The 10907-nt window shown below is 44.5% G+C and overlaps 1 protein-coding gene across 1 annotated transcript in view; it reads left to right on the top strand.

Annotated features, from left to right (window-relative positions):
• LOC132507495 (zinc finger protein 33B-like) overlaps window positions 1-6520 on the top strand; it is a 79328-nt gene extending 72808 nt beyond the window's left edge. Inside the window, 1 exon segment of the mRNA XM_060126917.1 lies at window positions 3367-6520. Within this exon segment, the coding sequence (XP_059982900.1) occupies window positions 3367-4211 (845 nt within the window). The 3' untranslated portion in view covers window positions 4212-6520.
• The last annotated feature ends 4387 nt before the right edge of the window (window positions 6521-10907 follow it).

The following is a 10907-nucleotide window of genomic DNA, read 5'->3' as shown; positions in this document are numbered from 1 at the left end:
CAGTTTCGAGCCCTGGTCCGGGAAGATCCCACATGCAGAGCAACTAAGCCTGTGCGCCACAACTACTGAGCCTGCGCTCTAGAGCCTGCGAGCCACAACTACTGAAGCCTGCGTGCCTAGAGCCTGTGCTCTGCAACAAGAGAAGTCACCGCAATGAGAAGCCCGTGCACCACAATGAAGAGTAGCCCCCGCAGGCCGCAACTAGAGAAAAGCCCGCATGCAGTAACGAAGACCCAACGCACCCAAAAATAAATGAATACATAAATTTATTTTTTAATTGTTATTTCAAACAATGGAGATAGTTTGGAATGTTCAGTTAATGATTTGAGAAAATAAGGTTAATGGTACATGAATTCAGCATGTAAATTTAAAAAGTAAACCATCAATTACCTAGAATATAAATAAAAGATTTTAAAGAACATAATTTGATATAGCATGAAACAAAAGGCAGAAACCAGAAAGGATATAACAGAAAGTTAAAACACAAACTGAGAAAATATATTTAATAATTACAAGACACAGATTTCACACTCTTGATAAACTGCTCTTACAAATCAGTTGAAAGATGAACATCTAACATGCAATAAAAATAGAAAAAGAATATCCTGCTGCAGCTTTTCATTCAATCTACAATGCAGTGGACTGCCACATGCCTCAATATTCTATTTACTATTGCAAAAGAAAATATATGGACAATTAAACTATGACATACCATTTACTTTAAGATGCATTACAAGATCCAATTTCAGAGCTGTTAAAATACGAGAAAAAATGCATGTCTTAGAAATATTGAAATGTAATTATAAAAGAGAAAGTACAGGGACTTCCCTGGAGGGTCCAGTGGTTATGAATCTGCCTTCCAGTGCAGGGGACATGGGTTCAATCCCTGGTCGGGGAACTATGATCTCACATGCCACAGGGCAACTAAGCCCAAGTGCCATAACTACTGAGCCCATGCATCACAACTAGAGAGCCTGTGTGCCGCAACTACAGAACCCATGCACTCTGGAACCCGTGTGCCACAACTAGAGAGAAGTCCACATACCACAATGAAAGATCCCACCTACCACAACTAAGACCCAATGCAGCCCCCCAAAATTTTTAAGTAAATACCAAAAAAGAAAGTACAACTAGTCACTAAGTATATGAAAAATATGTAACATCACTAGAAATCAAATATTAAAACAAACATGAGACACTATTTTGTCTACAGTATTTCAAATTTCATTTCCTTTCAAATGTACTGCCTTAACTAAAACCCCACCTAGAATTTTCCCCAATTTTATTTTCTTCATACCACTTATCCAAGTGATTTCTATTTGACTGGTCCCAGGAAATGACAGTAGAATAAATTTGTAGAATGATGCTATTCATGTGGTCTAGACAGGAACTACTTTTAGATTTAGAGTAAATGTAACTTTTGAAAGTTTAGAAAGTAGGAAGATTTGAGATGGCATTTGTGGAGATTTGGAGTAATAGTATCATTATGACTTTTTTTTCTAGATACTAAATAGAGCCAAGGCTGAGTGAGAGAACACATTTTCAGCTTGTTGTGAAGAGTGGACAGTTCAATGAGACAAAGAACTGACTAGACTGGGGCAGGGGTTATTGATTATGGAGCTGTAGATTGGTAGCTTGAAAATCTGATGGGCATTTAGTTGGTGTAAATTTTGTTTGCTAGAATGATGACTTGTAATAGTTTTCTATGTGGTACTTGGTCAGTGGTTTTTCAGCTTGGGATAGACTTCGTTGCACTGGATAACAAATGTGAACAAGACTTTCTAAATGGTAAATAAACATGATTGTTACTCATTTTCTAAGACTGGATTGAAAAATATGTCCCTTAAATTCTAATAATATGTAGAAGCCTGAAATGTAGAAATGTGAGATGTGAAATATAAAGCAAAATTAAGTGTTAGTATTGTGGCACAGGCAAGGTTTTAAGGAAAAGTAAGGGAAAGTAAATGTGATTATCATGGTAGTTTACCTGTCAAACAACTATGATAGATCAATATTAAGGTATCACAGCCAAAATAGTCAGAACTAGATTGCCACAGGTGACTTAGTCTGCCATTGTTTTGTACTTTCTTTTGTACATCCCTGTGAATCATGGCTAGAAGGAAAATTAGAGTGCAATCTAATAACTCTTCCCTCAAACATGAGGCAGTTGGTGCATTCAGAGATTTACTTTGCTGTTATGTGTAGAATGGAAATAAGGGAAGTTCAACTGGAGCATGAAAACTTGTCACAATGTTATTAAAAACAATGTAGATTTGAGGGTATTAGACCTACTCTGTAGTCCATCTCTTTATTTTCCCCATTAACACCTTTATCTACTTGTTTTCCTTGTCACTGAAATTACTCTTCATTAGCTCAGTTGTACCCATCCCAGTCTCTGTGATTTTCCTCCTACCCGAAGCTACCACTTCTGTAAAATCTTCCATCTTCTATTTGCTGTTTCTTGAGTTTACATTTTCATTTCTACCCACTTTGAAATTTCTGTTTGTAAAATGCTGAATAATTACGTCTGCCTATTATTAGCTTTTCTCCCTTTTCTCCACATTTGTTTTCCCAAACAAACTAGATGGGGAAGAGTCACTTTGATCTTGAGAGACTCCTGAAACCAAAAGTCAAATATATAGTATGACATTTGTATCTTAGTCCAATTCTATTAGAAATCTGTTCAAATTCTTATGGTATGTTCAATATTTTCATTTCTAGAAGACTGCAAAACTCATGACCTAACAGAGAGAATCCAGGACAACCAAAACAAATATTTGCCACAAGTTGCATTCAACAACAAAACATTGACTTCAGAGAAAGTTAATGCTTTAGGAAAATCATCTAATATGAGCACAAACTTTGTTTCTTCAAGAATAATGCCTTATAAATATGACTTATATGGAACAAGTTTGAAAAATACTTCAGTATCAATTAGTAGTAATAGAAACTTTTCAAGAAAGAAGCCTGATGTGTTAAATACACATGAGAAATTATTTGTTATTAAGGAGGAAAAGTCTCATACTCAAGGGGATTCTTATGAAAATAATCAAAATGAGAAAGCCCTTGATTGTAATAATGGTATTATTCAACACCTAAACATCCAAACTTCAGAGAAGACGTTTAAATATAATAATGGTGGGAAAGCCTTAGAGAAAAAGACTGTGATAATCCCACATAGGCAAATTCATACAGGAGAGAAACTCTGTGAATATAACGGACATGAGGAAAGTTTCTGTGAGAAGTCCTCTCTTTTGAAATGTCATGGAATCTATGTGGAAATGAAGCAACATGAAAGCTGTCAAATTGAAAATAATTGCAGCAGAATGTCACACTTCACTCAACTTCAGAAAAATCAGAGAGGAGAGAGGCTATTCAAATGTAATGAATGTGGGAAAACATTCAATCACAAGTCAAACCTCACAGTGCATCAGAGAACACATACAGGGGAGAAGCGCTATGAATGTACTAAATGTGGGAAGTCCTTCCAACAGAAGTCAATGCACATGGTCCATCAGAGAGTTCACACAGAAGAGAAACCCTATGAATGTAATTTATGTGGGAAGACCTTCAGTCACAAATCAGCCCTCACAGACCATCAGAGAACACACACAGGAGAGAAACCCTACAAATGCAATGAATGTGGGAAGTCCTTTTACCGAAAGTCATCCCTCACTCAACATGGGAGGACTCACACAGGGGAAAAACCCTATGAATGTAATGAATGTGGGAAAACTTTCTGCCAGAAGTCAGCTCTCATTCAACATCAGAGAACTCACACAGGAGAGAAACCCTTTCAGTGTAATGAATGTGGTAAAACTTTCTGTCAGAAGTCAGCCATTGATATATATCAGAGAACTCACTCAGGAGAGAAACACTTCCAGTGCAATGAATGTGGGAAATCTTTTCATATGAAGTCAACTCTTACTAAACATCAGAGAACTCACACAGGGGAAAAACCCTATGAATGTAATGCATGTGGGAAGAATTTCTGTCAGAAATCTACCCTCACTAATCATTTGAGAAATCACTCGGGGGAGAAACCTTATAAATGTGGAGAATGTGGGAAAACTTTCTGCCAGAAATCAACCCTTACTAATCATCAGGGAATTCACATAGGGCAGAAGCCCCATGTGGCACAAACTGGCTATGTTTTTCCCAATACTCATTTCCTTTTTTGTGTGGGTTCACAACTAGTTAAGATTTTCTAGCTTTCCCTTGATCCACATGAGGTTATGTGATCAAGCTCTGTATCAGAATGTGGGCGTAAGTGATGTACATTATTTCCAAGCCCGTGAAAGACCTCATTTGGAATCCTTCCTACTTCCCACTCTTTCCCTGTCAAAGATCATCCTCAGGACAGCTTGGGAGTGAGGCATTAGAGATTACAGATTCACAAGTTGGAAGAAACCAGGGTCTCTGAATGACTTCCTGAGCAGAGCCCTCCCTTCTCTACCATGACCCTTAAGTCTTTTCAGGAACAAGAAATAAACTTGCATTGTGTTGAGCCATCACATGTTCAGGTCTATTTTTTGTCATAGCTTATCTTAGCCATCCTGTATTTCATATAGCCTGTGAATCTAATGATGGAGTGAGAAACACTGTATGTCAGAGAATTCAGTAATAGAGAAACCCCTGTCAATATCCTGCATTTTAATAACCCTTCATCAGCAAGTCAAACATTTTGTAAATCAGATATTTACCATGAAAAACCCCAAGATGAGATGGCTGTAGGAAGATTTTCACAAAGACACAGATTTTACTGAACATCAGATAATTGAGAGTAGAATAAAACCTTATAATCTCAAAATACATTTCAAAATTTGTATATCAGAGAATATGTGACAGAAGAAAATTGTCAGCTTTAGAAATGTCAGGGAGGCTTCCCTCGTGGTGCAGTGGTTAAGAATCTGCCTGCCAATGCAGGGAATGCAGGTTCGAGCCCTGGTCTGGGAAGATCCCACATGCAGTGGAGCAACTAAGCCCGTGTGCCACAACTACTGAGCCTGAGCTGTAGAGCCCGCAAGCCACAACTACCGAGCCCATGTGCCACAACTACTGAAGCCTGTGCGCCTAGAGCCTATGCTCCGCAACAAGAGAAGCCACGACAATGAGAAGCCCGTGCACCGCAACGAAGAGTAGCCCCCCGCTCACCGCAACTAGAGAAAGCCCGCGCACGGCAACGAAGACCCAACGTAGCCAAAAATAAATAAATTCATTAAAAAAAATGTTGGGGGAATCTTCATCTGGAAATAATCTAATTCTAGAAGCAAGGTTTTGGATGCAGTACCAAATATCTTATTAGAAATATAACACAGTATGTTTACTTAGTCATGCTCACCATGGAATATGTAGCTTTAAAAAAGGCACAAATGAGTTGAAGCATCAGAATAGCAGCTTTCATTGTGTATGTAAATAGCCTCTGAGCTATGTCAGGCTGATACGCATAATTATGCTCTTTAACACTTATTTCATGTATGTTTGATTTTTGTTTTAGACCCCAAAATAATCGTAGTGGAATGATGACGCTTACCTAAATAACTTTATTTATATCAGGGTTTCTTACACTAAATACTATTGTTGTTTCATCATATATTTACACAACATATACTTTAGAAGACACATTGAATGCATAAAATGCCACATATCCTGTGTTCTTTACTCTTTGGTGACATATATAAATGGGTATAAACATTGTTACCAAACTGTCCTTTCAGTAAATGACCCAAACAATGTTTAATAGAATCAAGGTTTACTTAAAGTATGCAACGAACCAGTACACAATTGTTTATAACACACATCTGAGTCAATGTTCAAAAGTAGCCTTGAACATTAGTACTTATGCTTTACAGATTAAAAACAGCACTTGTTGAAGAAGTTACCCCCATTTTATATTTTTTATATGTCTAAGTGATATGCTTATATAAATTTAGGTGTGAAGCCCAGATTTTATGTGAGCTAAGAACTATCTGTGTTTGTATTTAGTGTAGTAGAATGCCACAGTTTTCTTCCTTGAATTATGTGACATGGCATTGTTTTCTCAGACAAGCTGTTCTATTTCTGCCACTTATTATTTGTGTGACCTATGTAGTGATTTAATCTCTCTGAGCCTCAGTTTCCTCATTTGCAACATGGAGATACTATTACCTACTTCACAGATACTGAATAGTTTGACTTGGAGTGTTCTGTTATAGCCAAAGGCATTTATGTTCAGAACTTGAACTTTAGAAATAAAATTGTCTATCATTCCATTGTTTGAAAGGAATTTCTATTTGTTGATACAAGAAGATTCTTTTTAGAACTTTCCATTTTGTCAGGTGTCTTCTCTTTAAAACATATGAAACAAATATGTTTTAAGTTAAATTGAATGATCAACTGACCCCCTTCTCTTACTGCTTGATTAAATATGGTGCAAAGTAAAGACCCAACTTTGTTTTTTTCCAGATGAATAGCCAGTTGATCTCTCACCGTTTGATTTATTCACCCTATTTCACTGATTTGAAACCCATTTTTAAATTGTATGCAGGACTTCCCTGGTGGCGCAGTGGTTGAGAGTCTGCCTGCCAATGCAGGGGACATGGGTTCGAGCCCTGGTCTGGGAGGATCCCACATGCCGCGGAGCAACTAAGCCCGTGCGCCGCAACGACTGAGCCTGCGCGTCTGGAGCCTGTGCTCCACAACAAGAGAGGCCATGATAGTGAGAGGCCCGCGCACCGTGATGAGGAGTGGCCACCGCTCGCCGCGAATGGAGAAAGCCCTCGCACAGAAACGAAGACCCAACACAGCCAAAAATAAATAAATAAATAAATAAATAAATAAAGATGTTTAAAAAATGTATGCAGAATTACCCTTTGAAGTGGCTATTGTATTTTTAGGCTCTGCATTCCTGTCCACATTATTCTGCTGGTGCATAACGCAGATGGGCCAATTATAGGACACTGCCTGCCTTGAAAGGAGTCCTTCAAGCTGAAATGAAAAGATGCTAATCAGCAACGTGAAAACATATGAAAATACACAGGACACTGGTAAAGGTGAAAATAAACTTAGAAAACTGTAACTCTGTATTAGGATTGTCTGTTACCCCCTCAAATATATAGAAGTTAAAGGAAAGGAATAGTACAAATAGCTACTGTAACTATATTCTGAGTGGATTTGGTGCGTGTGTGTATGTATGCCATATTTGAATAAAACATGCAGTGTGGAAATGTGCAGCATTTTATGTATGTAGGCATATATTATCTGACAGGACACGTGAAGTCCTTAATCAGGTAAGACATTATTAATAATGAGATGATTTTATGAGAGAATATTTATAAATTTGAGCATGTGATTTTTCCCCATCTCAGTGACTACCTCTGGTGCCTGACTCCTCATGAAGTCACTGGGAAAACTGCTTATCCGGGGATTTCCAGCGAGGCTGAGGATCTTTTTACTCCAGCTGACTAAAAAATCCTCTTGATCCTGGTGAAGTTGACTCAGTTTATACTGAGGTTGGGCCTGGGTAAAAGGTGTCAGCCACCCTCAGTACTGAGGAGAGGTATTTAAGGACAGGAACATGAAGGCAGAAGCAAATAAGATTGTCAAGTCTGTCTGGTGACAGCAGCCCATCATTTTCCAGTCTGACCCTGGGCCACTATGTGTCCAGCCAGAGTAGCCAAGCCTGCCAGGATGGGTCCCTGCTGAAGGCGGCTGTCTTGCTGCACCCAGCACTGTGGTTACGGGTGTGGACAGTGGAGCCAGTGTCTGAGTCTGTTATCCCAACTCCAGCTCCTGCTACCTGTATGGCCTTGTGTCACTGTGTCCTGATCTAGGCCAAGGATTGGACACCTCTCATTGGGATTGCTTTGGAAATTAGAAACCATAAGATCTTAGGAAGTTTTTGCACATCCCTCCCTATGTGGGGGCAGTTTTCTTCTGGCTTCCCAGAGAGTGCTCACAGTTGTGTACGCACGCGCGCGCGTACAGAGGGCTGTGTGCTTATTGTTGTGTACGCACAGACACGCACACCTGCAGAGTGACGTTAAATAAGGAACTATGGGGTGGGATCAGAAAAGGACATGCCTGAGGACATCCTTAGAGATACATGCTAGAATCATCCCCACTGGGCAGGTGGGGGGAGAGAGACAGGCCTTGAGAGACCCAAGTGTTACCGAAACGCAAGTCCATGTGCCCAACGCACAGTGAGGCCAAACAATACCAAAACGCCGGAGTTAGGAACAGAGAAAGGTTTATTGCAGGACCATGCAAGGAGACGGGTGGCTCATGCCTTAAAAAAAAAAACGCCGAACTCCCTGAAAGTTTCAGCAAAGCCCTTTTACAGGAAAGGTGAGGAAGGGGCGTGGTTAGTTGTTGCAGACTTCTTGGTGTCAGATCCTTTGTTCCTGAAGTCAGGTCATAGGTCACGATGTTCCTTTAAACCTCCGCCGAAACAAATGTTACTCTGTTCTACAAGAAAGGGGAAGGTCGCAAGGCACGGCTTTCACCCTTCGAGGTCCAGGCCTGGCTGAGAGAAGGGGGTCCCTGCGCGGGGGGCGGGGAGCGGGTTACGTTGCCCCAGAGCGTTCGTCCAGCCCCCAGTCTGGGTCCTCCCGCCAGAGCCCAGGCCTGGCTGAAGAGGCAGATCTCAGATGGTGGCTCCCTCAGGGCCGGGTCCCCAGACCCTGCCCAGCCGTCATCGCTGAGGGAGCCAGGCACCCAGCACCCAGCTGGCCCTCAGGCTCCTCAGGCTGCCCAAATGGTGGGGGCCAGGTCCCCCAGACTGTGTCCCATGCAGCCTGCCGCTGCCATTAGGTCGCAGAGGCAGGGATGGGGGAGAGGTTGGCTCACCGCCGCCTCAGGGCCTGGGCCCGGCCAGTGGGCGTCGTGGCGAGGGCTCTGGAGCCCTGCAGGACACACCCCCAGCCTGTTCCCTGGGCCCCCAGCTCACCCGCCAGCCCGAAGCCGGGGAGCTGAGGGCCCCAGGGAGAAAGAAGGCCGGGATCTGCCTCTTACCTCACTCTCCACCTGACGACCAACACTCCCCCCGAACACTGGCTCAATGCGCCCCCTAAGGGTCGCTCATTGACAGTTGCTCACTTGGGGGCCCACTGTAGCGCGGACCAATGGCTGAGCAGGACCTCTAACCCGGCTTTAACCTTCCCGCATTCATGGTCTCCCGGTAACTGTTGCCTGGTAACAGCGTGGGGGAGGTGCGTAAAGCTCGCGGCAATGGCCTAGGGATGCACACTGCAGCACGCTATTACACTAGGAATTATCCAGGATGGAGAACAGGTAAAATGGGGAATTGAGTCTGGAACCCAGGTCTGCCTCCTCAGAGCTGCGCACAGACCCGCTCCGGGAGCGGTGGAGAGGGCTGTGAGGTGTGACTGTGTGAGATATGGGGTTGCGTGCAGAAGGGGTGAGCCGTCGGCAGCCCAGAGGGCTGTGCGTAGCGGTGTTGTCTGAGGAGGGGATTCAAGTAAGGGGCCCCCAGGAAGTGAAGTCACCTCCTCGGCAACAGACCCCAACAGAACTCTGAGCCCCGGGAGCCAGGCACACACGTTCTAGCGACAGCCCCACAGCCGGCTCACTTGGCTGGAGACGCTTCACAGAGACGGATGTTCTCCTGCTCTGTCCTGACTTCCCAGGGCTTCTGCTTCAGGAAACCCCTGAGTGGGAGGTTTCTCAGGTGCGTTAGGCGGTTCAATGCTTAACCTGGACGACTCTGGTCCTTTACCAGGAGGTCCCTGAGGGAACACGAGGTGGCCGAGAGCAGGCCAGTCCAGGCCCGGCCGCGCCTGGGAGCCCTCCCCGGGCAGCCTCACGTCCCCGCATCTCCATGGGGGGGAAGGGGGACTTGAGGGGAGGTTCCCCCTCTGGGCAGGAACGGGTGGATGGGAACGTGGTCAGCTGGTGGTCCCGTCATGATCGCACGCAAGCACAGGGGTGAGAGAGGATTCCTGGGGTGCCTCTCATCTGTGCCAGCGTGGACCCAAGGCCCTCAGCTTGTCATCACCCCCCCGGAGGAGGTCTGTGCGGAGAGTGGTTGCGTGTGTCTGCAGTGGACATGGCTGGTGGGTCTGAGGGGCAGCGCAGGCGGCAGGCAGGGTCTGAGGCTTCACAGGGCTCCGCACAGGAGATCGCGCAGGAGCCGGTCCCTGGCGCCCCTGCTCCATCTCCCTGCAGGAGGGGCAGGAGCCCCACACCAGCAACAGAGCCCAGGGCAGGCTCAGGGTGAGCGCCAGCGAGGAGACTGCACACCCAGGAAGCCCCAGAGCCGCCCTGCCCCTCCCCTGGGTCCCTCCTGCCGTCCTGCTCCCAAAGGAATCCGGGCCCCCATCTCCTCTCCCGCCCGCCCTCACGGCCCAGGCCCTGCCCGGTCCAGATGCAAAGTCACTATCCACATATACGTGGGAATCTCAGAAAGAGACTTTCATAGGATTCCACTTCATTTTTTTTTTTTTGGCTGCAGTGGGTCTTCGTTGCTGCGCGTGGGCTTTCTCTAGTTGCAGAGAGCAGGGGCTACTCTTCGTTGCAGTGCTCGCGGGCTCTAGAGCACAGGCTCAGTAGTTGTGGCGCACGGCCTTAGTTGCTCCACGGCATGTGGGATCTTCCCAGACCAGGGCTCGAACCCGTGTCCCCTGCATTGGCAGGCGGATTCTTAACCACTGCGCCACCAGGGAAGCCCCCACTTAATGTTAAGTCAACTTTGTTTCTGCATTTTTCTACAGATTTTCCTCTTTTAACTCCATCCTCAGGTGTCCATGTTGGCCTGACTAACCTGATCCCTCCCGACCCAGGGAGACTCTGTGTTCTCATCCCCAGAATGGGATGTTTTGATAACAATCACAGGGATGATGCAGTTAATACAGGGGGAGCTGTCAATACTGTGCTACAAACTGCCCTGAGATAGTAACACATGTAACCAT

This window comes from Lagenorhynchus albirostris, chromosome 16 (genome assembly GCF_949774975.1).
Source record: "Lagenorhynchus albirostris chromosome 16, mLagAlb1.1, whole genome shotgun sequence".
NCBI classification, from domain to species: domain Eukaryota; kingdom Metazoa; phylum Chordata; class Mammalia; order Artiodactyla; family Delphinidae; genus Lagenorhynchus; species Lagenorhynchus albirostris.
This window is presented reverse-complemented; position numbering and strand designations above follow the sequence as displayed.